This window comes from Antechinus flavipes, chromosome 3 (assembly GCF_016432865.1).
Source record: "Antechinus flavipes isolate AdamAnt ecotype Samford, QLD, Australia chromosome 3, AdamAnt_v2, whole genome shotgun sequence".
NCBI lineage: Eukaryota > Metazoa > Chordata > Mammalia > Dasyuromorphia > Dasyuridae > Antechinus > Antechinus flavipes.
The window spans coordinates 323552716-323579177 of record NC_067400.1 but is presented as its reverse complement, the minus strand read 5'-3'; the positions used below and the strand labels follow the sequence as shown (position 1 = coordinate 323579177).

General features: G+C 35.9%; 3 protein-coding genes across 5 annotated transcripts in view; 1 reads left to right on the top strand and 2 right to left on the bottom strand.

Annotated features, from left to right (window-relative positions):
• Positions 1–4739, bottom strand: part of PAK2 (p21 (RAC1) activated kinase 2) — a 129426-nt gene extending 124687 nt beyond the window's left edge. Inside the window, exon 1 of the mRNA XM_051985542.1 lies at positions 4645–4739. The gene's annotated coding sequence lies outside the window, so the exon portion shown is untranslated. The remainder of the gene's footprint in view (positions 1–4644) is intronic.
• PIGX (phosphatidylinositol glycan anchor biosynthesis class X) lies at positions 1138–21149 on the bottom strand. Its single transcript, XM_051990617.1, has 8 exons — positions 20921–21149; positions 20333–20385; positions 19984–20191; positions 17899–17962; positions 16103–16244; positions 6642–6855; positions 4645–4745; positions 1138–1620 (listed from the first exon to the last, which is right to left on the bottom strand). The coding sequence occupies exons 1-8, from the start codon at positions 21147–21149 to the stop codon at positions 1477–1479; spliced, it is 1155 nt and encodes a 384-aa protein (XP_051846577.1). The 3' UTR covers positions 1138–1476.
• Positions 20038–26462, top strand: CEP19 (centrosomal protein 19). 3 transcript variants are annotated; one of them, XM_051985548.1, is made up of 3 exons: positions 20038–20110; positions 21811–22012; positions 23227–26462. In XM_051985548.1, exons 2-3 carry the CDS (start codon positions 21883–21885, stop codon positions 23586–23588), a joined length of 492 nt encoding a protein of 163 aa, XP_051841508.1. In that variant the 5' UTR covers positions 20038–20110; positions 21811–21882; the 3' UTR covers positions 23589–26462. The 3 variants fall into 3 exon arrangements, with proteins under 3 accessions (XP_051841508.1, XP_051841507.1, XP_051841506.1); XM_051985547.1 differs by lacking the exon at positions 20038–20110 and adding an exon at positions 20555–20935; XM_051985546.1 differs by lacking the exon at positions 20038–20110 and adding an exon at positions 20555–21181.

Below are 26462 nucleotides of genomic sequence, written 5' to 3'. Positions count from 1 at the left end.
AATGGGTAAATGTTGGACAGAAACAGCTACACCCAAAGAAGGAACACTGGGAAACGAATGTGAACTATTTGCATTTTTGATTTTCTTCCCGAGTTATTTTTACCTTCTGAATCCAATTCTCCCTGTGCAACAGGAGAACTGTTTGGTTCTGCAAATATGTATTATATCTAGGATATACTGCAACATATTTAACATATATAGGACTGCTTGCCATCTTGGGGGGGGGGGGGGTGGAGGGAGGGAGGGGAAAAAACGAAACATAAGCGAGTGCAAGGGATAATGTTGTAAAAAATTACCCTGGCATGGATTCTGTCAATACAAAGTTATTATTAAATAAAATAAAATAAAAAAAAAAAAGATTCCACCTACTGGCATTTGCTTGCTCTTTTTAAAATGTAATACATCAGTAACTAGGGTTCAAATTTTTTAAAATCAATCTGTAAATCTTGAGATACACAAGACTTCGTAGAAAGCGATGATTCTGTAAAAAGAGCTTCTTTAATTAAGAATCATATTTGCATTAAAGCTTATTAAGTAGCTTCACTATTTTTCTTTCCCCACCAGTAACAGATATATATATTATATATATGTATACACACACACACACACACACACACACACACACACACACACACACATAAATCTAGAAGCAGTATAATAAAAGGTAGAAACAGAAAGTTTTAAGTTTTGCTATTAGTAGTAATAATTTCTTGTGTTAATTTTGCTTCTCCCTAAACTTCTAGATGTTTTTAATGTTTTTTTAAAAAAATTAATCCTCAATCCAATGTCTGATTATAAATATTATAGTTATTCAGTTATTATGCTTTCTCTGACTTTTAAAATATTTATTAGTTATTAATGACAAAAATATAAGAAATTCATCTCTGCACACAGAACTTATTTTTCCATTCCAATTCAATTAACATATTGACATAACAATTAACATATATTACACTAAGAGCAAAGAACAGTGATTGGCCATGAGGAAGATACAAAAATAAATAAGACATGATTCTTTACCTTCCAAGGATTTACTATCTTGTAGTTGACCTTATTCTTGGAAAAATAATTCAATTTTTTAACAGAATTAAATTGTTTATATTGGCACTTGCTATTTGAAGAATTACCAAGCACAAATTCAGTGTCAAAATTCTGTATTAAGTAAAAATTAGATGAAATTATTTACAAAACACCATTCCATATTTTATTACATTGGTTTCACCAGGGACAACTAGATGGTATAGTGGATAGAGCATTAGTCCTGGGCTCATGTGGACCTGAGTTCAAATAAGACCTCAGATACTTTACACTTATCTAGTTGTATAACCCTGGGCAGTCACTTAACTCAAATATTTTTGCCAAAAAAAAAAAAAAATTGAAGAAAATAAAATTGATTTCACCAAAACTAAAATACATTACTGTCAATTAAAAGGGATGTCATAATTCCAAAACACCACAAATCATTACATTACATTTTCACAGGGAGAAATTACCATGTTTGAATACTGCTCTAAGGATAAAAACAGAACATAAGACTGTAACAAGCAGCGTCATGGCACCTACGAGGAGACAATGTTCTCTTAGCCCCACTGGAACCTGTAATGTCACATTCTGATTTACCTATGAAGAAAGAGGATTGACAAGTTAAACTTAAGATTAGAAGGCTACTCTAAATGCACATTCAAAGGAGAGTTTACAATTACTTTAATTACTCAGTTTGGGGGAGGAAGGTTATCAGTTTGTTTTCTGCTGAGTCTCTTTCAGCCAATAATTATCACACTATATTTTTAAAGCACTCTTTGATGAAGGCTCTTGCAAGGAGCTTATTCTGTAATGCAGTGTTTTATTTCCTGTTCTCAACACCATTGCTGAAGTCACATTTATGGAAGCTTTCTTTGAACCTTAAACCTAAGTTTGACTATAACAAATGCCAACAAAATCCCAATACAGTTACCATATTTACCTTAAGTAATATTAATATATTTATAAAATTCAATTTGTCACAGTGGTTTTATATGGTATATATAAAATATAATACTCTAATACTTTATATGGTATATATAAAATATAAATACTCTAAAAAGATGTTTATTCTTAACAAGAATCACATTAGGAAATCAATTAAATGGCTAATATGGAAATGTTTTGCATGACTGCATATGTATAATCTATATCAAACTGTCTTCTCAAGATAATATTTAATTTTTAAATTAATATTTACTCATTTTTATTTCTCAAAAAGAGATAGAGAAGGTAGAAAGAATATAGAGCCCCAAAAATTTTTTAATGGCAAAAAGGTTCATTTATATGCAACTGAGAAAAATAAAAGTAAAAAGAATAAAAATAGCAAGTAAACACCCAAACTACAAAATCTCTCATCACTTTTCTATCCTACTGCTTTCTTCTCCAAACATCTTGAAAAATCTATTACTCAAGAACTGTTACAACTGAATTATTACAGCAAGAGCAAAAGAGCCATGGTGTTGTCTTTTGCAACTAAACTGATTTTCTAAGTTCAACAGAAGCAAACTGTAGCTATCTTCCCATTGTCAATTTAGTTACAAAAGTCTTAGGGAAATGAACAACCTTAAAAATCTGACAGGTAAATTAGAGTTTGCTTTTTTTTTTAAATTAACCAAATACTTGGTTTCTAAATTTATGCCACCATAAAAGCCCACACAAATTTGCTATTCACATAATCCATAACAATTAGCTTTATCACCTATATGACCTTGGAAGAGTGACTTAAATGCTCTAGATCAAATTCCTCATTTATGTAAAATGTATTGGACTAAATTATATCTAAGGCCTCTTCTATTCTAAATCTATTGATTTATGCTTTCTCAATATTTAATATTTTTTAAAAGTTCATAGGTCATCACTACCTTAGTCAAGCCATTTATCTTCATTATGACTTTAAAAAGAAGACATCATCCAAAGTAAAGCAATATGCAATAAGAGACCAATTTCAAATTCCATCTAGGACATTAAGGAAGGAGGCAGAGCCAAGATGACAGAAAAAAAGGCAGAAATTTGTCTCAGCTCTCTCCATACCCCCTCAAAATAACTTTAAATCACACTTCAATTAATTCTAGAGCAAAAGAACCCACATAGGGCCTGGATGAAACAATTTTCTAGCCTAAGATAACTTAGAATGAAAGGTTTGCCTCACTTGGGTAAAAGAAAAATGCAGCCCAGCACAGCCCGTGTCTGGGCAAGCTAGTGAGAGGCTCAGCATAAATCAGCAACCAAGTCCCCTCTATCCTAACTCAACAAAACAGCAAGGTAGCAGGTCAGCAGTGAGGCCTTTAGTCCTGCAACACCAAATTAGTTGTCAAGCCTAGCAGATCCAGAGGACCCAGTACAGCTGGTAAGACTATGCCTGGTGACCAACCCATCAGGGGAACTGCCAGACCAGGGACCACAGTGAGTCAAGTCAGTTACTAGTCTCTTATCCCCTGGTACAAGAAGCATGGAACAATGCCAACTGAGTCCCAGGAGCAGAGCTCAACTTTAAAAGTCACAAAATAGACTGAAAATGAGTTTAAAAAAATACCTTGTCAATAGAAAGCTACTATGGCAACAAGGAAAATCAAAACAAACTCAAAAGAGCACAACGATGTCAAAACACCTACATGTGAATAAACCTCAAAGAGAAATATGAATCAGTCTCAAAAAGTTCTTCAGGAAGAGTTCAAAAATGATTATAAAAATCAAATGAGAGAGGCAGAAGAAAAATTGGGAAAAGAAATGAGTTATGCAAAAGAATCATGAAAAAAGAATCAACAGCTTGGAAAAAGAAAACAACTTTGAAAAAGCATAAAAATTCACTTAAGAGAACAAGTTCTTAAAAAGAATAAGCTATTACGCACCAATTTTACCTTGTTTTAAAATGGTGAAATTACTTTCCAGAATTTTCTGCTATCAAACTTACTCTATCACTAAATTATTATTAATCTCTTACTTCCTAATGAACTTACAATTCAAATGTAACTTTCCAGCAATACTGTAGCATTAGAAAAATTTAGTTAATACTATAGGTCAAATATGAGTTCTGAGAAATATTAACATGCTAACCAGATACCCAAATGAAAATAACTTTCTAGCTCTGAGAAAGTACTCCACTACAAAACAGTATCATGTATATTGAGTCAAGAAGGCACATCTATCGGAGTTCAAATCCGGTCTCAGATCCTCACTGGCTGTATGAACCTGGGGCAAAGTCACTTTACCCTGGCTGCCTCAATTTCCTCTTCTCTCAAATGAGCTGGAAAAGGAAAGGGTAAACCGCTCCATTGTCTTGGCCAAGAAAACCCCAAAAAGGGTCATGAAGAGTCAGATATGACTGAACAACAGCAACAAAGAGTTAGTCAAAGACATCAAATTTTAAAACTTTGAAGAAGAAACTAAGGAGAAATAAAATGGCAGAAAAATCAATAGTGAGGAGCTGTACAGAAGTTATCCAGGAGAAAGAAAAGAAGAATTTGGAGAAAACTGAAAAGAGTTAATTGAAACAATGACAAACCTAAAGGTGGGCTTCTGTATTGGAGACAAAACAAATCACCTCCCATGGACCATGCCCTAAAGCTTTAATTTATAACTGTGACAGAAACATTATAGCATTTTTTTTTAAATCAAGCTTACTGATTTATACTTCACTTTGTTCCACTGACAGATGTGCTTATTCCTCACAGAACAAGGAGCTTCCATATCAGACTGTTTCCAGCAGTTCAGAGAAGGAAAATCTAAGGAAAGAAGGAATAACAAGACATGAAAGAGTCTTTACTTATGTTAAGAGAAAGAAAATCTTTTGTCTGAGGATACCAATATTCAAGCTTCTTTTAAACACTAGCAAAGGTCTTTTTGACCAGCTGCTTCATTTCATTGATGTTTCATCTTTAGATTTCTATCTCTTAATGCTTGGTAGTAGCAGGCACTTAATCCATGCTTCTTGATGGCATTATATTTAACTCTCCTGATTTCCACACACCTCAACCTTCAACATCTACCTTTCACCACAGTTTTCACAAAGCAATTCATCTTACTATTCTCAAATGCACTTCTCATGTAACAGAGCAGTTATTTCTGTTGGCATCTTACCCCTTTCATATAACCTAAGTCCTCCTCCTGAGACAGGGTGTTAGCTAAATTTTGATTCATCCTCTTGCATTACCAATAACTAGCATGATATGCTGCAAACATTAGGTGCTTAATCAGTGTTTTTTATGATGATTTAGCATAGCAGCTTATTCTATATTTTCATAATCTAATTTATGAAATATGTGGAGAAAGGGAAGCAAACTTATTTATCAAGTACATCCTACATGCCAGGAACTGCATAAACACTTCATAAATATTATCTCATTTAATCCTTAAAACCCCAGTTTCTTAAAAGTGTGGTTTGTGACCCCCCAAGATGGAGGAAACTGAGGCAACAGAGTGAAATGACTTGCCCAGTCTCGTAAGTGAATAGGGGGGGTCATGAAATTATGATTTATAATCAGTAAATGTTTGATTTGTATATCAATTTATGCTGATATATGTAAATATATTTGCATATATATCCTAGGTCACATAAAAATTTCTTGGACAAAAAGAGTCACAAATAGAAAAAAATTTAAGAAGCCCTGCTCAAAATAACCCTGGGAGATATTACTGCCCCCATTCTACAACTGAGGAAACTGAAATAAACAGAGATGTCTAGCCCAGGATCACACAGCTATTAAAGTAAGTATCTGAGATGGTTTTGAACTCAGGTCTTCACAATTCCAAGCCTAGCACTTGATTCATTTCACAACTTAGCTCCCCTTAATATAGACTTGTTTACTAAGTTCCACTATACTAGAACTAGGGGATGTCATTCAAAGTATAAAAGAGATCAATTTAGAATAAGACAGTACCATTTATCCAAAGAGTTCGTTAGGCATGGAATTCCAAGTGATGTCAGAGGTTGAAAAATTAATAATTTCCCCTAAAATATTTCAATTCATATATGATAATGGATAAATAATGGATTTTTAATTCAAATTAGGATGTTCAAGTGACATACCTCTAACATTTTGAAGTCATCTAAGAGGAAAGTATATCACTTGATTTCACTATCAAAGCCATAATATGATCTGAATGGACAGCTATAGTGACTCAGTCTGACAACTTTTATATTTTTATATAGTGAAATAAAATAGGTAGTGATCATAAAGTTGTTACCAAATTTTCCAACATAATTAGCACTTAGCAGTGTTGTTGGTAGTTGGCTTATTCTATATTCAATTAACTCACATTCTAGAGAGGCAGCTTCAGAGTGAAAAGGGACTCTCAAACTCAATTAAAAAAAAAAAAGAAAAAGAAAAAATCTATGGTATTATTCACCTTTATGAGAACTCTCTATGAGAGGAGGTAGCATAAAGCCAACCTTGAAGTTATGAGAAAATGAATTCAAATTCTGCCTCAGAACTTCTGTGTTACCTTGGGTAGCTCTCTGAGGCTATAAGATGCAAAAAAGGTATGATTACACGGGTCGAGTGTATTTCCTCACCAGGGAGAGGTGGTTCCCTATACAAAACAAATCAAAAGTCCATCCTCTATCCCTATGAGATACTTGTTCATCTTACTTGAGGGGCATTTTAAAAAACAACATTTACCATTGTAGCAACTGACAAGTAATTCTGGGTTCTTCACCACCACAAAAGTTTTTTCTTCTTTCTCCTCAGGCTGGTGATACCGGCAGTGAACAGGCAAAATAGTTCTAAAGCACTCAGAGCACTGGGAATCTGACTTGGCATAAACAAAGACATCAAGTTCTTCAGACAAATAGTCAGGAGCTTCTAAGTCAACAGTATCTTGAATTATCATTGCCTGTGAAGAGAGAAAACAATTATCTAGAAGGAAGAAAAAAAAATTCTAAAAGACCTGCTACTTACAGAAGCAGAAAAATCAAATTGACTGGCATATTTTCCCTATTCAACCTAACTTTCCTCCCCTTCCCTATACATCAGACTTGGAAAAAGAAATAACAAGTTTTTCCTCACAAATACATTCTCTCCAGTTTAGCCAACTAATCCCTTAATGTAGGGGCCCTTAACTCTGTCTGTGTGTGTCTGTGTGTGTCTATGTGTGTATGTGTGTGATGGCCCTCTCTGTATTTCAGAAATTCTTATTTCAGTAATAAGTTGGTGAAAATAAAGATGTAATCCTCCCGCCCCCAAATCAAGTTCACTGAGCCCTGGAAATCTACAGTAGAAAAGGTATGAATTATAATGAATTATATTTAATTAAGGCCAGCTAGTGAAAAGAAAAGGGCTCTTATGTTCAAGGCTTTGTGGAGACTGCTACAAGAAAAATCACTGCAACCCAAGGAAGTTCTTAGAAAAAAGGGCTGCCAGAGTTCATCTTTATAGGAGCACAACCTTTGACATAATCTCTCCTTGCTTCCTAGTTTTGATAATAAAATATTTTCCCAAAAGTGTGAAATTTTTCAGTTATTACCAAATATATATGCTATCTACTACTATTAAAAAAAAAACAAAACCAAAAAACAAAAGGATATGTGGAGGCTAAAGTGATTAAGTCATTCGAATAGCTTCCTGTTCTTCACAGAGGCAAATAAGGGACTCACAAAGAAGCCAAAGTGCTGGTCAGGAAATCAACCCCAAGTTTATAGGTTAGTTCTGTTTCTCACATAATAGATAGACATAAAGTCTGGATACTTTAAAAATTAATATGAAATAAGAGACAAGGTAAATGGTAATTCTTAAAGATAGTAGATTTTAGCCATGAATATTGGATTTAGATAAGATTCGATCCTTTCTCACAGGTAGAGGAAAAATAACTGATAAAAAATTACATATAAGAAAAAACAAAAAATAGAAGATTTCATTAGAGATGTGTCAATTTTTTACTACCTAAAGGAAAAGAGATTAGCAAAGACTTTCTGGGGATGGTATCTAAATTAGATTTTAAAGAATGATTAACCCATCCCACCATTTTTAAGAGGTGAGAGATCCTTGAGTATAGAATACTAAATATATTTTCAAGTTTTTTTTGATGTATTAATTGGTTTTACTGATTTTTTTTCTTCTAGATCTGTTTCCTTAGTTCTTTTTCTGGATGCACATGGCATTTTCTATCCTAAATCTATTGAGATTGCTTTGGATCAATGAACTACTAAGAAAAATCAAGTCTTTTATAATTGATCATCATATAATCTTGTTGTTATTGTGTACAATGTATTCCTGGTTCTTCCTGTTTCACTCATCATCAATTCATGTAAATCTTCCAGGGCTTTCTAAAATCAGTTCATCATTTTTTATAGAATAATAATATTCCATTATCTTCATATACTTGTTCAGCCATTCCCTTATTGACAGGCATCTACTCATTTTCCAATTGTTTGCTGCCACAAAAAGAGCTTCTACAAACATTTTTGCACATGTGGGTCTTTTTCTCTCCTTTAAGATTTCCTTGGGATACAGAATCAGTAATGGCACTGCTATGTGAAAGGGTATGCACAGCTTTATAGCCCTCTGGGCATAATTCCAGATTGCTTTCCAGAATGGTTGGATCATTTCACAATTCTACCAAAAATGCATTAGTGTCCTGGTTTTCCCACATTCCCTCCAACATTTATCATTATCTTTTTCTGTCATCTTAGCCAATCTGAAAGGCATAAGGTGATATCTCAGAACTGTTTTAATTTGCATTTCTCTAATCAATAGTGACTTGGAGTATGTTCTCATGGTAGGTGGCTTTAATTTTATCATCTGAAAATTATCTATTCATATTTTTGACTTGTATCTTATAAATTTGACAGTTTTTATGTAGTTTATATAGTTTAGAAATGAGACCTTTAATCAGAAACACTGGCTGTAAAGATTTTTTTTCCTCTTCTTTGTACTTAATTTTGTTTCTGTTGGTTTTGTTTGTGCAAAAACTTTTAGTGTATTAAAATTAATGCTAAGCAATGGTGAGGGCCCAGAGGAGATGAACATAAGGGAGCAATTGCTTCATAGAACCAAGGTAATATAGGATTTAGATCTGCATTATATACCTGAACAACGATACTGTATGAGGATGTATTCTGAAGGAAGTGGATCTCTTCAATAAAGAGAGCTAATTCAGTTTCAATTGATCAATGATGGACAGAAACAGCTACACCCAAAGAAAGAACACTGGGAAAATGAATATAAACTGCTTGCATTTTTGTTTTTCTTCCCGGGTTATTTATACCTTCTGAATCCAATTCTCCCTGTGCAACAAGAGAACTGTTCAGTTCTGCATACACATATTGTATCTAGGATATACTATAACCAATTTAACATGTAAAGGACTGCTTGCCATCTGGGGGAGGGGGTAGAGGGAGGGAGGGGAAAAGTCGGAACAGAAGTGAGTGCAAGGGATAATGTTGTAAAAAAAAATTACCCAGGCATGGGTTCCGTCAATAAAAAGTTATTTAAAAAAAAAAAAAAAGGATGTAGATCTGGAAAAAGAAATCATCATCGAACTCTGTCATTTTTAAGATGAAGAAACTGGGACCTAAGACTTTGAGCTTAGGTACTACATCTTTTGTAAAGTCTTCCAAGATCTCCAGCTGAAAGTATCAGAAGACAGAAAGAAGTCCCATCTAAATGAGTTCATAATTCACAAGACTCAACAACAAAGTTGGCGGGCAGATTCCATAGACAATAAGGACCATCATTTCATAGAGGTACTTAGTCATCTTATTTTTCAGTGCTTGAATAAAAGGGAAAAATGACCATAAAGATAATAGGTGCTGATAAACCAACATCTGTTGGAGAGTTAAGTAAATACAGAAATCTTACAATGCATCTGACAAAAGCCTCTAAATGGCACTGAAATACCCAAAATTATGTTGTCAAATATGATTTTGAGTCAAGACATGAAAGAGGTCAAAGACTTAGAGAATACTGAGAAACCCATCTACCGATCATAAATTATTTAGAGAATCAGAAGAGGCATTACATGGTCAAATATTATAACCAAAAGAACTTAACTGACTTTATTTTAAAAGCCAACTGATTGGTTTCTGACATAGAAATCATTTCAGAATGGGTTATCAGTGTGCTGACCATCAAGTAGTTACAACAAAGGTCAAAATCAGCACCAAATTGGAAGAAAGGATAAAGTTCAGATGAAAACATTCTCAACAAAGAATATACTACTGACCTACTGGTGAAAAAAATGGGAAAGAGATAAAGATAAAGGCATTAGTTATTATAATTTATTGTCTATATTTAACCAGCATTAAACAGAGAGACCCAAAGAGCACAGAAATTACCTTTGCCTGCAGATAACTGCAAATTGTTTTTAAATTGCAAATGACATTGAATTGTATCAAACCTGGAAATATTAGGAACCTCTTAAATGAAGACTAGTCCACAACCATTTAAAAGAGACTAAAGTAAAAATTTCCAAAGGAGAATGTAAATAGGTGAAAAATGTCTATTCACACTTTGAAAGGAAATTGGATAGTCAATCAAGCAGTTCATATACTTTGGTTGACTCTGCTGAGGAACAATGATCTGAATTTAGAATTAATTACAGACCTCTGTCTTTGGGGAATTACATCTGCTTTCATTGATATCAAGCTGTTTCCTGATACAAACACCTATTTTTTAATAACAACATTCTCCAGATAATATGCTACATTTATAAATCATAGAATATCACAATCTCTGAAGAATTAAATTTGTAAATGACCCAAGGCATAATACTGAGACACAAGGTGGTCGTATTGAAGTGTGACAGAACAGTTAGGTCCACCCCTACTCTCAACTTGTGCAAAGCAACCCAGAACCTAATTGGCCCAGTCTTCCTACACATAGTTTCCTGGTATCACACAGAATCTGGGCCCCTCCAACTTGGTGGATCTCTAAAGACCATTTAAATCACCAAATCCTTCACCCTTCACTATATCCCTTCTCTGATGACCACTATATTACTATATGCATATTCTTATTGTATTAGGATAAACCAGATCTTCTTTTGTTTATTATTTAATGACTTTCAAGCACCTCATTATATTCCAACATCAAACCTGAAATAGAGTAATAGTGTTAGAGCTACTTCTAATAGTAGGCCATAGCATATTACCAAGGATGGCTTATGTACGATAGATATTTCATGAAGACAGTCACCCAGAAAATGAGGTAGGCATATAACCTACCATGAGTAAGCAATCAAATTGAAGAAAAGAAGGGATTTCAATGTGCAGAAGTGGGAAGAGGGGCAGAGAACTGGGTTGATTATTCCAGGTAAGGTGAACAACATGACTAATGACAATGAGATGGAAGAGGATAGAAAAGGTTAAGAGAGGTGAACCCTGAAACTATCCCCCTTGACTTTTAGGGGGAAGCAATGGGAATGAAGTCTGAAACTATTTCCCCTTTAATCTGTAAAAGAAAGAAGATTCAGAGTCTCAGACTCCAAAAAGTCTGGGAAAGCATATGTTCCCAAACAAGTTAAATGACTTCATTTAATTGGAGATCTTGGTCAAATCACCCTCCATTGATCTTTTGGGGGTAGCCCAATCCTCTTCAGGAAATTCCAGGCTCTGGGAAAAAGGCTTCAGAATGATTTTATTCAGTTGGAGATCTGGGGCTGTTGAGTGGCTTAAAACTCCAAGATAAATATCTAGGCCTGGAGGCATTGACTCTTTTCAACTGGAACCAAGCCTCAGACTGCCAATAAAAAGACAATTTTGAACTCCAAGTCTCTGCAAAAGTCCAAAGTAAGATTATGCTTTGCCAAGAGGTTCCCTCTCTTCTTGACACAACTGCCTACCAGGACTCTTGCCTAATATGAAGACATTCTCTTCTCAGTGATAACCTTTACTATTTCTTGGAAAGGACCTCTTGCCACTGAGGAGTCTGTCTTCCTAGCAAAGCTGCTTCTCAGTGCCAATAAAAATCCCTTTTGCCATTCAGATTTTTCGGGTTCATGAATTCTTTCACATTGGACCTGTGTTTCCGATTAGAGGGGATTCTCACATCAATTATCTACCACTAGACCTGCATCAAAAGGAAATGGAGATTAATCCAATTTGGCTAGAATATGGAAAATGAATAGAGAATATTATGAGATAGGGTTGGATATATAGGCTGAAATCAGGTTATAGAGCAAGATCAAGAGCAAATATTTCATTCAACAGGCAAAGTAGAGTAATTAAAAATTTTAGATTAGAGAGGCAACATTATGGCATTTAAAAAGTTAATCAAAATTAGTTTTGAGGATAGATTGGAGAAGGTTAGACAATCAGTGAAGAGACTATTAAAGATATAAATACCTAAATAAATATGGTTGTAATGAGAGTAAAGAGGGGAGACCAAATGCAAGAGATATTGTGAAGGGAAAAACCATAGCATTTATCAATTGATGTGTGAGAGGGAAGAGTGAAATATGACTCTAAGGTTATGAACCAAGGAAACTGGAAAACCATTGGTTCCACTAACATATATATATATATATATATATATACACACATACACATACACACACACACACATGCACATTAAGGGGAAGGGAATAGCAATGAACTGAAAACTAAGGGGGCACCCCCACTAACTGAAGAATGAAGAAATTATGGTAAAGGACTGGAACATCATTGCCCCATAAGAAATGACAAAAGAGACAATTTCAGAAAAAACTGGGAAGACTTGTATGAACTGATACAATGAAATAGGAAAAACATAGGGGGCAGCTAGGTGGCGCAGTGGATAGAGTACAAGCCCTGAAGTCAGAAGGACCTGAGTTCAAATGTGATCTCAGACATTTCACACTTCCTAGCTGTGTGACCTGGGTAAGTTACTTAACCCCAATTGTCTCAGCAAAAGAAAAAGAAAAGAAAAAAAAATTGCGAGAATTACATAAGAACAACATGGTTTTTCAACTGAGGACAGCGATTAAAAGTTATGTAGAAAAAAAATAGCTACCAGACATTTGGAAATGTGAATTTGGAGCCATGGGAGAGAAGTCTGGAATAGAGACCTAAATTTGGAACCCACATACACAGAGGTAATCATTAAAACCATGTAAATAGACAAGAACACTTTCTTAACAACCTTTTCAGAAAGGTAATATAAGCATTAATTCCTGGCCATTGAGAAAATCAACATTTAGAGAGTCCATGACTTGTCCACAATAGCCCCCGCTGTAGCCAGGACTTGAAATCAGATTTTCTGACTCCAATCCTAGAATTATTTCCAAAATAAAGTATAGATAGTTAGATAGACATGGATACACACACACACACACACACACACACACACATCATATACATATATGAGTGCATATATATTTACATATGTATACATATGTGTATGTTATGTCCCAACTTCTTAAACTGTGATTCACAACCCTTTATGGAATCTCATAACTAAATGTGGGATCATGAAATTATGATTTATTATAATAATGTTTGATTTGTATATCTTTTTTGTATACCTATATACACAGGGTTATGTAAAAATTCTGACAAAAAGAGTCATGAGTGGAAAAACTTTAAGAAGCCCTGTTTATATACACAAATGAGTATGTATGGGTATATACATATATATAGACATATAGATGTGTGTGTGTGTGTGTGTGTGTGTGTGTGTGTGTGTGTGTGTGTGTAAAATAAGAGATCTAGACTAAGAGCAATTCAGGAAACCCAGAGCTTTTGGTTGATTACAAGTTTAGCAGTAAAGTAGCTGCTAAAAACAAAAACAAAAACAAAAACCCTGAAATCCTGATTTACAAAACAAAGTGTTAAAATCACAAAGTGTTATTTTTATATTTGTATAATGAGAAAAAGAGTAGATTACATCACATTTGGAAAATCCCAGATTTTTCAAAGATCACAGTCTGTTTCCAGAAACTACCTTTAACAACATCTTTTTAACAACAATATTCTTCTAGTGGAGCAAAGATAGAATATCACAATCTCTAAAGAATCAAATTCGTATTTGAATCAAAAAGTAAGGAATAAATCCAAAACTCGCTCACCAGATTATTCTCAATCCATAAGCTTTCTGTCCAGTTGTTCTACTAGCTAAGAATTCACATTAAGTGAATAACGTCCAACGTATATTTTTTCGTTTTGCCCACAAAGATCTCATCAGAGATTCCATCAAATGCCTTGCTGAAATCCTAAACGCCAAAAATCTAGAAGAGAAAGCCAGAAAGCCTTACGAAGCCAGCCAGTTTGGAAAAATTTAAATTCCAAAAAAGCACCTCAGTTGGAATTATATTCAGGAATTCATATTTGAGAGCTTTCCACTGGACCTGAAACAATGTTTATAGGCTTTAGCTTGTTTTCTTTTTGTTATTAGTTGGAAACATAGTATAATGAATAGTGATAGGGCCTAAGATTGAATCTTAGCTCCACTACTTTCTGAATTTGTGACTTATTTTGACTCTAGTAAATAAATTTCCTCACCTGCAAAATGATCTCAAAGGTCCCTTCCAGTTCTCAACCTGAGATACTCTAATCCCATGTTTATATTAGGATTATTCCTTAATAAGCTCATAACTATCAAAAACAGGAAAAGAGCTTAGTTTGGCATGACTTGTTCCTAATGAACCTATCTTAGCTTCTTTCTTTTATCAAAGTGCTCAAAAACTAAAGAGAGCTCCTCTATACTCCATATCTACTCCTAATTCTTTTAGACAGGGATTTACTCCATGAGGATAATAGGCTCCACTCAGCAAAAAAAATGCATACCTCTCCACACAACTGAACTCCCTTCCATCTCACCAATTGGGGACCCAACCCTACTTTTTTGTGCCACAGAAGGGGATCACAGCCAGCTAAGTAGAAGAAAAGAGTTCCCAATAAACACAAATAATTACATATTAATAATTTGAAGTTTTCCAACTTCATTTGCATCATTTGCAGATTCATTCTATAAAGAAGTAAATTAATTTATGAAGCAAGTATATAAAGTTGTGAATCATGATTATGAGACTAGAGAAATTCTGAGATATCTGTCAATTAACAGTGAGCTTCTGTATATGGAGTGATATAAGAAATTCTATAAACTCAAAAAAATTTGCAGCTTTTATTTCAGGAAACTTATAAATATAAATTGTTAAAAAGTAGGATCAAGCACAATCAACATATGGATTTGTTTTAATTGACTATGCTCACTTGTGAGGATTTGGGGGGAAACACGAGCAAAAATCCAGGCCTGGATGGGGATATATTCTATCATACCATCAACTCTCATAAGGGAAATAGGTCTACTCTCAAAGGAAATATGCTATTAATGGCTTTTTAAAGTAATAGGAAGAGATACTTTGTAAGGAAAGAGGATAAGGAAGTAGTAATGATCAAAGTCATATAAGTCTCTTTTCCTCCCAGCCTGTTCCTGTTTCTCTAGATTTCAAATCTCTCCATTATAGCTGCTTATCTGAAGCTTCCCTCAGTTACCAGGCCCCCTCACTCTAGGATAGCTACCTCCCTGGCTTTTTCCTCCAGGCATGAGCCATGTACAAGGGCCACCATTGGTGAATTGCTCCAAGAGACTGTATTTCATATTCATATTTCATATTAGGTCAGGTCAGCTGTTATTATCCTCCAAGCCCTGTCCCAGCTTTCTACATACTCTAAAATAGACCCTCACCTTTTTTTTCCCCTACCTCCTTCTTTCCAAGTCTCTTTTGCGTGTCTGCTTCAACTATTGGAATATAAGCTCACAAAGACAGGAATTTTTTTTCTTTTTGCTTGTGTTTGTATCATTACCTGGCATATAATAAGCACTTAATCAATGCCTCTTCTTTAACTACTCTAAGCCTTGGTTTCTTCATTTTTATTTCAGTTATATTTAAACTCCTGTACAATGTTATTCTGGGTTGTTATGAGGAAAATACTTTGTAAATCTTAAAAGTACTAGGTAACAGTTATTATTATTCCTGAACAAATGCCACACATTTTGACACATGTATCATTCTGATCTTAATCTTGAAATATTTCCAAAATAAATAATTAAAACATTTCCTGGTTGACAATGTTACTTTTCTCTAAAAGTCACAGCTTCTCCTATTTAAAATATTCAAAGAATAAATGACCTAATAATCACAACCAAAATTTACTTATTAACTATACCTCTGTCACATTGTGTTCTTGTAATGAAGCCAATTCATATGGGTCCACATATAATCCCGAAGGGAGGTGATATTTAATCAAAACATTGCAGGTCTGTGAATTTTCAACATTTGTGCCAAGTTTCACTCTTGTTAGTAAGTCTCTAAAAGAAAAAAATTTTTAAAAAATAATCTTCATTCAGTTTCCATTATGCCACATGTTAAAAAGATTAAGTTTTCTAATTTTAGAAAATAATTCTATTGATGAATTCTTTTGATAAATGCTTTTCACTTAATGGTCAAATTATCACAATCATGCTGTAGCTCTTTCAAAAGCTCACTTTGTTCCCCATTCATCTGAGTTCCCCCCAACTCAACTCCAATACTTTTTAGTTATAATACATCTTATTCCCTTCCTCCTAACCTCAAATGTCTAACTTCCCATTCTCACATGGCCTATCCAAGATAATTTCTCCTTTTCCCACAAAACTTGTTTTTTATATGCTACATAAACTGCTTCAGCTAGCATTTATATAGCATTTTAAGGTTTACAAAATGCTTTACAATATTATCTCATTTGATGCTTACCACTCCAGGAGGCAGGTACTAGAATTATCCCCATTTTACATATGAGAAAACAGAGGTGGGTAGAAGTGACTTGCCCAGGGTCACAAAGCTAGTAAATATCTAAGGCTAAATTTGAACTCAGTTCTTCCTAACTCCAGGCCCAGTGCTCTATACACATATAATGAATTCTGACAACCTCATACACCATCTTCTCCCCTGTAGGAAACTGAGATGAAATCATAGAATCAGAAATGGAGGGGGGGGGGGGGGGGGAGAAAGGGGGGGGGGGGAAGGGAGGTTTTGTTTGTCTTTTGATTTTAATGTTTTATTAATTTTTTTTTTTGCCTCCAAGATGGTTGTTTCCTAATAGAAAACTTCTTTGTGACACTGGTTTACAGTCAGGCAAAATAAATTAGCACAATTACTCTGTCCAACAAAGTATGACACATTTTCCTACATTATGCATCAAGGGGATTTCTTTGAAAATTCTGACTGTACTGCCCTGTAAATTCTGAAAATCCTACTGTTAAAAAAAAATCAATCAATAGTAATCATTATGTTGCCTATATGTTTGATGCTGTTCTAAGTTCCAGGGACACACAAAGAGACAAAAGACAAATCCTGCCCTCAAAGAGTCCTCAACAAATATGTTCAAATAAGTCATACAGCATAAATTGTTATTAATCAGTTGTTTTTAATTCATGCCCAACTCTTCATGAACCCATTGATGTTTTCTTGGCAAAGAGACTGGAATGTTTTGCCATTTCCTTCTCCAAGTCATTTTAGATGAGGACACTGAGGAAAAAGGGAAAATGGCTTGCCCAGGGTTGGAGGGTAAATTTGAACTCAGAAAGACAAGTCTTCCTTTTTCCTCGACTAGAACTCTATCTACTGTGCCACTTAGTTACCCTTATATAAGATAAATAGAACATAATATTAACAGAGGGACAGCACCAGAATTAAGAGGCATAAAAAAAGATATTATACAGTCACACATAAAGTCTGGTTATGGCCTAAGTCAAACTATCACACAAATTACTGAAAGAATGATATTGGCTGAAATATTATTTTTTTCCTCAATTAAGTATTTCCATATCGATTCTCAAACATGTTACAAGGAAATCAGTGAATAATAAACACCAATAGACCAAGTGAATTCCAGACATCTGATCACCTAAATATCATAGCAATTTATTTTATGCCCAAGTTATACAAAACAACACTCTGAAACAATTTATTAAGAAAACTTACCTGTGAAAGCCATCTTTCCCAATTTCTTGAATCAGAATAATCTCTGAACAACTGGTATTTTTGCCTAAAGACAATAGAAAGAAATAATTTGTGAAACTGACAGAGTAGATTCCCTATATATATTTAAGTAATAATGTCTGAAAAAGAATTATTTTTAAGGAAGTTGCAACAAATTCTCTATTGACTTTCCTGGAAAATCTGACGTACTTGAATTTCTTTTAAAAATATAGTTTTTTTAATTGGGACAATTTCATATTTAAAGAGAAATGTATGAGAACCTATTTAATTCCAGGAACTAAGACAATCAAATGAAGGGATGATGAAAGATCCAGGTGCTCTTCATTCTAATTCTAGGGTACAGCAACCTCCTGTGAGAACACACATTGTCTCTATTTGTCTCCATAATCTAGAAAATGGAAGTTGTCTATATGTTCTCCTGAAAAGATAGGAGGGAATTAAAAAAGAATTTAAATTTTTTAAATATGAACTGCAAATATGTAAACCAGAGAGTATAAGCTCCTCAGCACAATATTCTGCGTATTGCTATTCAATCATACAGGATCTCATTTGGGATTTTCTTGGCAGAGAAACTAGAATGATTGCCCATTTCCTTTTCCAGTTCATTTTACAGATGAGGAACTAAGATAAACAAGGTTAAGTAAGTTGACCAGGGTCACACAGCTAGTAAGTATTTGAGATCATATTTGAACTCAGATCTTTCTGATTCCAGGCTCTTCATCTATCCACTATGACACCCCAATATTATGCATATAAGTAAGTTTACAAAATAAAGGACAAAAATTCTTTAAAGCTGTAGAAATGACAATCAAATTTTGTAAATATTAGCATTTTAAGTGCTTTAGCAAAGCTATCTATAGCTTGCTATTGTAAACTCTCTTAAATATCTAACTACCTCTAATTTCTTTTATTATAAATCTAGATTTTTACTATGTTATATTTGCTTAAAGCAAAAGTAGTTTTAAAATTAAAATTAAAACAGTGCTTTGTTTAAGGCAATTACATTTTACAAAAGTGCACACTAGAATATTGCAATAAACTTGATAGCACCAAGACTAAACTTCCAGTACCATACAGAAAGATTTCCACAGGAATAATGATTCCAAGACTCTAGGAGAAAATCAGATGTCACTGCCAAGGAAAATATTGAAATCCAATTACTTAACACTGGAATCTAAATTGCCAAATTTCCTCACTAACAGGTTCGAATTAGAAGTTAGTTTCTGCTTCCTGCAAATATTTCAAATCCCTGTTTTTCTGGCCATGCACACATTAAAAATATTTTTCATAGCATTAAAAAAAAAACTCTCAAGCCATTAATTTTCCTGTAGCAGTTATGTTGCCTGCACGAAATGAAGGGGAAGGAGTTATTACTTTCTTGAGAATGCGGGGCCTCCCTCCAAACTGATGGACCAAATTGTTCTTAAAGGTCAGTCTGGAGATGCTCCACACACCATTCTACTACCTTTGTCCTTGGACGAGATGCTTTATGACAGTGCTGTGTCCTAGATTTGAAAAATTAACTCCAATTTTGAGAATAAAAAAGTGTAAATTATGTATCCTAAGAAGAAAAAAAGAATTGATACTAAATGGAGATTCACGGTTTCTTTTGTGTTCTGCTATTTGCATGGAAATGATTTTGCTTTGGTGTTGGGTTTTGTTGGGTTTTTTTGTTTTGTTTTGTTTTGTTTTTTTGGTTGTTTAAGTTCAAATGTTTAAAAGGGAAGAGAAAGCATTAGTTCCTCCCCGGCTGAAGGAATTGCATTCTTCCTTCCCAGCAAAGAGGACATTAGGGTTGAATACAGCTCAGGGTAGGGCCTCCTAAACCGCCACTGCCCGAAGCTGCGTCGCTAATGGTTAGTTTCTGCCCTTTCCCGACTCTCCCAGCAGAGCCGGACTCCGCCCATGGTCACTCATTCCTGCTCAGCGTGCGGGGGGCTCCCGACTTTTAAATCTCCCTCTTCATCCAACCTTTCGGCTCTACTCTAACTCCTCAGCGTATCTCTGATTCTAGGCCTACAAACCTCGCCTGGCGCTCCCCGTGGCCTCCCTCTGCCTCCCCTTTACCCAAGCGATTGGCTGTGGAGCGGCTGAGAAGCACGGTCGCCCCCCATATCAGGAGCCAGATCCGTGCCCGAGGAGCCAGGGCGCCGGTACAGGGGATACCCGCGCGAGCCGACTGGAAAAGGGAAAGGTGGGAGCATGCGCAGAGCGACACCCTCGCTGTTCCCCTCCCCCACCTCTGCTCCCTAGCTCTTTTCCTTGCGCGAGCTTCCTAGGAGAGACGCGAGCCAGGAAAGCGCCTGCGCATTTCCCACGAACACTTCCCATCTCCCTTACCTCCCCTGTCCCCTGCCCCAAGCCACGGCGGGGCGGGACACATTTGGACTAGTGTAGCAAACTTCTTTCCCTGTACCCTTTCCATAACCCATTCCTCTTTCGTAACGCTCTCTGGGCCTTGTTTCCTCCCTGTAAAATGAGGTTAGGCCAGATGACCCTCAAGTCCAAGTTCTTGCTGCTCCGCCCCCCCATCCCGAGAAGAGTTGAATGAGGTGTGGCGGAACCAGTGCAAGACTTGTGGGCAGGAGGGAGAGGGTAGTGGCTGTTTCCTGTAAAATGGTAGATAATGATGCTTACATTATTTCACAGCACTGCCGTGAGGAAATAAGCCTGCATAACTTCCAGATTATTATAAACAAATGAAGTGTTCTGGATCAAACATTACTCCAGTTTCTCCACGCCTCCTTTCCCGGTCTCTTCCATGCCCCGCCCCTTCTCCATCCTCTAAGGTCCGCCTCTCCTATTCCCGGCCCCTCCCCTCTGAGCTCCGCCTCTCCCTTTCCCCTTTAAGCCCCGCCCCACCCCTCCCTCCTTGGACTCGCCTCCTCAGTGAGCCGGGGCGGGGCCGTAGGTGACGTATCCCGGCGGCTGTTCCCGTGGTGATGGCTCTGCGGCCTGAAGCTGTGGCCAGTTTGGCCCAGTTGTTGTAACCTCTTTCACCTACCCCTCGAAGACCCAGGTAGCTCCCGGCCAGCACCCCACTCCCAACCCCCCTCAATACCGGTGCCGGGGGAGGCTGAGCCCGGCTTGGTCTCTCTCGGTGCCCGCTCTACCCCTCCTTCTCCAGGCACGGGCCTTCCTCGTGGGGTTGGGCGGGCTGGGGCTCCTGGAAAGTGCTGGACTCGCAGCCCGGACGGACACGCGGGAATGGTCTTCCTGACACTCCTGGACATGCGGCCCAGTGCCACAGGACGCAGCTGGACAGGTGGGGCCGGCCATCTAGAGCCAATCCTTGCTGGACGTTTAGCACAGCCAGCCGTCTACTGGACAGCTGGGACTGGCCATCTTGGCTTTCCTGGACAGTGCGAGACAGTTGGGAATGACCATTCTAGCATACCTAAGCAGGGCCAGACATTTATCTCAGTCCTGTGCAGCTGGACACTGCTGAACAGGTCGGAGCCTCCATCCTAGCGCTCCTGGACAGTTAATATTTTATTTAAGTTTAACAAAAATTCCTGTGAGACTATTTTAGCTTCATTTTACAGATCAGCGTTTATGACTTGCCTGTAATCACACTTAAGACTTGAATTCTCCTTTAAAGCATACTGCCTCTCTAGATATTTGCTGAATGAATCAATGTTACACCTCTGTGAGATTAGAGTAGCCCTAGAGTTCATCTAGGAATTCAAATCAAATGCTCCAAGAATTCTCTGAACAAGCCTGTACCTGTAAATGAATTAACATGTGCCCCCACAAAATTTTCTGGACTATACCAGGAAGAAATAGTCATTTTCTTCAATATCATATAACTCTAGAACTGACCTATGATAATGAGAGGTATAGAAAGACTTGACTAGAAAATGCTATTGAAATTATCTTCTTTTCCTTTGTCAGGGAGTCATTATGCAACTAGATAGAATGCTTCCATCAGATTTCTTCTGATTTGCCCAGCAGCTGTGAATTAGAATGATGTACACTGCCAAGAAATGTGGAATTAGATTCCAACCTCCAGCCATTATCTTGATCTATCAAGGGGAGGCCCAGGACAAAATTCGCCAGCGTATCATGCCAATCCGAAACTTTTCCAAGTTTTCAGGTATCAGATGTTCTATTTTACCTATCTTAATTCACTTCTGCTAGAATAGTCTCTTGTAAGCTGAAAGGGATCACAGGGTCCTGTAGTTCAAAAGGCACCTAAGTCATGAATCTCTTTTGCAAGGTTCCCTGCTAGTGATCATCCAGCTTCCTCACAGGAAGATTAGTTATGATGAAACTGAGTCATAGGGAAAAATTACCCCCTAAAAATTTATATTATGACTATATTTTTCTTCCCAAGTACTTAGCATAATGTTTAGACACAGTAAGTACTTAGTAAATATTTGCTGTTCATTGGCTGCCTCTCTCTGAATAAGCAGAAAAAATTGGAAGTGAAATAAGGATTGCTATCCTGTAGATCCCAGCTTAAGCTGTGGTTCACAACCCCATATAGGATCTCATAAGTAAATGTGGGGGTTTCAAAATTATGGTTATTATCAGTAAATGTTTGATCTGTACACCTATTTGTATATCTGTGTACCTGGGGTCACATAAAAATTTCTCAGGCAAAAAGGGGGTGTGAGTAGAAAAAGCTTTTAAAACCCTATTGTAGACTACAGCTACCTACCATACTTGTGAGTAGGAACAGTCCTGCAGATATATTTAGTGATTTCTATATGCAAAGAATGAGCAGATCATTCATGGTCTTTTCCTTAGAGATGATTGGTATCTGAAATGTGCCAGCCCCCAGCACTACTACCTTTGTGGGTCATGTTTAAAGGATATGAGAAGAAGGAGGTGTGGCATCCTTAGAGCCAATTCTATGTTAAATGAATAGGGAAGAGATTCCAGGTCCAGGCAGAGCCCAATGTCCCTTTTTAGGTAGTTCATGTTAGATAGGTTATGGATCTTGCATCCTTCCATTTTGGGAGATATAATGAATATATTCCTGGATATGTAGACATTTTACTGGCAGAGTTGTGTTCTTCAAGTAAAATACATTGAGTTTCCCAAAGGAGTCAATAGACCCTAAATCTGGATATGGATGAAATACTCATGAGTGTGTGTGTATTGTTATCGTTCATGCTTTGTTTTCGAAGAGGACCAATGATATCATGGGTAATGTTTTGATTTGCTCATTAATTGGTTTGAAGTGAGACAGAGAATATATGTGAATGCATCATGAATACCTCTTAGCTGGGGCCATCATAAGTTAAGAATTTTTTTTTCTTTTCTCCATAACTGACAATGTACATAACCTTTTCATTTTTCCAGATTGTAGTAGAGCTGCTGAACAGCTAAAGTATAATCCAAGACACAAACTCTACCTTGAAGGAGTGTCTCTGCAGCAGCTGGAGAAGTTATTCACTTTTTTAAAAGGTTTTCTAAGGGGGCAAACCTTGGACCAAACTATGGAACAAATTCAACAGGAAACAACCATTGATCCTGAGGAAGATCTGAACAAACTAGATGATAAGGAACTTGCAAAAAGGAAGAGCATCATGGATGAACTCTTTAAAAAGAATCAGAAAAAGAAGGATGACCCAGATTTTGTCTATGACATTGAAATAGAATTCCCACAAGATGAGCAACTACAATCTTGTAGTTGGGATGCAGAATCAGATGATGAATTCTAATACTAAACAAAGTTAAAATTTATCGGTAGACTTAAGAAATCGGTATTAACACAGACAACATTGTTTAGATGTTGCAGAGTTTTAAAAGGACACTAAATGTACATATTGGGCCAAAATAGAATCGACTATGTTACTTTTCAATCAACAAATATTTATTGAGCACCTACTATGTGCATTGGTATTTCTTAATCATTTAACCTGGTATGGAGTTTGCCATTGGTATATCCATGGAGCACTCTACAGGTACAAATAAATGTTCTCTGATGATGAATAGGAGGCCTTGGCCTGCCAGGAAAAGGCTAATATAGGTAGATATTACCCTATCCTGAATTCTTAATGCAATACAAAATAGGCAGAATCTATCTGTGATAAATGAATAAACAGAACAGCTCAATTCATAAGTTTGAAAGATGTAGAAAAGACATATATAATAGTTGATCTTTATGTAGGAAATTACTCTCCTTTTTCCAAAATAGTACTTAGAGAAGAAATTTTTTTACATATCAGCTCCAAGTACCTCACTAAAGAAAATGATAGTAGCAGTAATTCATTAAATAGAAAAATAATTGTCACAATCTCTACTTGTTCATTCCTATAGGAGTTTTATCAATGACTTCATGGACAAGAATTTTTCTTTTATGAGGCTGAAACTTAATCCTTATACTTATACTGGATTCTCAAATAGTTGGCAGATTTAGGTAGGGAAATCTAAAAACTGTGAAATAAAAAATCATTTGATTACTAACTGATAAACTGATTCCCCAGCAGTATTGGGGGTATAGGTCTTTGAGAACATAACCAATCCAGATCTCTTAACATATCTAAATAGCTAGAGGAGAAAACTCACAAGTTTACTCTCTCTGTTATTCCTCTTTAAAAAGCTCTGTGCCCCGAGACTGACCCACACTTTAGGTTGTTTCTCACCAGGCTAAACACCATTCTTTCTATCTTTCTATAATGGGAAGAACATAGGGTCCAAAGTCAGAGGAGCTGCAAAGAGGGGGGAACTCACAGCTCCAGTGCTCCAGGAAGGAGAGAAATAAGCACTTAGTAAGTTTTAATAAAATGTTTCCTAAAATTCATAGAAGAAAAAAGGAGGTACGTACATGAATAGAACACTTTTGTTAATTACTATTTTGTTAAATATCTATCTTTTAGATATTGTATGAAACAAGTTTCTTATACCAAAAAACAAACTTGTACAGAGAAAAGTAAAAAACATAAAATTTGAGAATGGTAAATGGCAGGTAAATAAACTGATTAAGAATATTTTATGCAAAAAAACATTAAATGTGTATTGTATATAGAATGTTCACTACAATGTACTATGCCAGGTGCTGGAGAAGATACAGAGATCAGATAATATGTTATCCCTGTCCATTTGAAAACTTTTTGGAATAGTTGGAGATGCCACAAGCTAATAGTTTAACAGATCATATTTAACCCCAAGGGATCATCAGATAAATAATAATGAAATACTACTTTACAAATGGTTGATCTGTTCTTATTTTCCACCATGTCAAAAGTCTCCCTCAGAATCACTCTAAAGTTGTACAGCCAACTCTTCACACCCATTCCAAAGCTAATCTTTATCCCTGACTCTCTTACACCTGTATCTTGATTATGCTCAAATGAATCTGAGCTCTCAGTGACGAATGCCTTCCAACAATACAAATCTCCACCTGTCCCTCTCTGCCCATTGTGTATGTTGTCCCTGTTTTCCCAAAAGTTCATTAGAAGTGGTCCAACCAGTGTGCTAGAAGCAATCCTTATTTCTCATTATCAAAAAAGTAACAGTGAATTACCTTAGCTATCATCCCTCTTGCCTTATATACATTTCTTCAATGCTGTTCTTTAGACTTCCTTGCATATAATATATTGCAGCCTGCTCCTACCTGCCATGTGCTTCTCCATTGCTCTCTATACAATACTAATTCTTCAAAGGCAGTGTAAATTACACATCTCATTGCCACATATCAGTCCTAGTAATATGGTAGTGAAAATATAGGCCTTTGCTTTAATGAGAAGCTTGGAGTCATTTAAAAAAAAAAAAAAACCTTGTAATTTACAGAAGCAAATCATCTACTTTCCTCCTTTTAAATATAATATTTAAATACCACTCTATGGTTTGTTAAGCACTTTGCATATATTATTTGATCCTGTGTAGTAGGTGCTATTATTTCCATTTTACATATGAGAAAGTTGAGGCTAAGAAAGTTTAACTGACTCAGAATCACACAGCTAATAAGATTGGAACTCTGTTCTAAACAAGTCCAAATTCAGTGCTCTATACCTACCTGTTGCAAGTCTGGACCCTGCTCATTTTCCAGTTATGTTGTTTTTTTCCCAGATTATATATATTCCGTAAGATGTTCATCTAGAAGTAGACTGGAGTCAGCTAGTCCCAGATTTCAAGAGCATTTTTAGATTTTCAGTGTGAGCATTTACACCTTAGAAATTAGCCAATGCTAGAAGCTTGGCCTTGATTTTTTTTTTTATCAAAAATGAAGTATAAAATATTAATAGCATAGATTAATTTAAAAGTGTATCATGCATATTTTTTCTTCATAAAACCAGTTAACTATTTACTAGCAAAATACTTTATCCATCCAAATGCATCCAAATGAAATCTGAGAACAATAATTACCAGCCTATATGTCTACTCACATCTATACAAATGTTTAAAGTCATCAATACATTAATTGAAGGCATCCTGGATCAGCATCAGTAGGGAATAAGCAGACTTTCTCAAGCAATATTCAACAGCAGTTCACATCTCCCACCTTATAATTAAATAAAAAATGTAGACTATTGAGATTCTATTGTGCCTATTATTTGTTGATCACACAAGAATAAAAGATTGCCTTTCATATC

Bases quoted from the DNA above. Each gene is read 5' to 3' on its own strand.
- PIGX (XM_051990617.1), bottom strand. From the start codon at position 21,149: ATGTCCAGGAGTGTCAGGAAGACCATTCCCGCGTGTCCGTCCGGGCTG. The intron at 20,192-20,332 runs GTACAGGGAAAG...CGTCTCTCCTAG, and splicing joins AGGAATGGGTTATGGAAAGG to GAAGCTCGCGCAAGGAAAAG. The intron at 17,963-19,983 runs GTAAAGGGGAGG...TATTGTCTTTAG, and splicing joins CTCCACAGCCAATCGCTTGG to GCAAAAATACCAGTTGTTCA.
- CEP19 (XM_051985548.1), top strand. From the start codon at position 21,883: ATGATGTACACTGCCAAGAAATGTGGAATTAGATTCCAACCTCCAGCC. The intron at 22,013-23,226 runs GTATCAGATGTT...TCATTTTTCCAG, and splicing joins AAACTTTTCCAAGTTTTCAG to ATTGTAGTAGAGCTGCTGAA.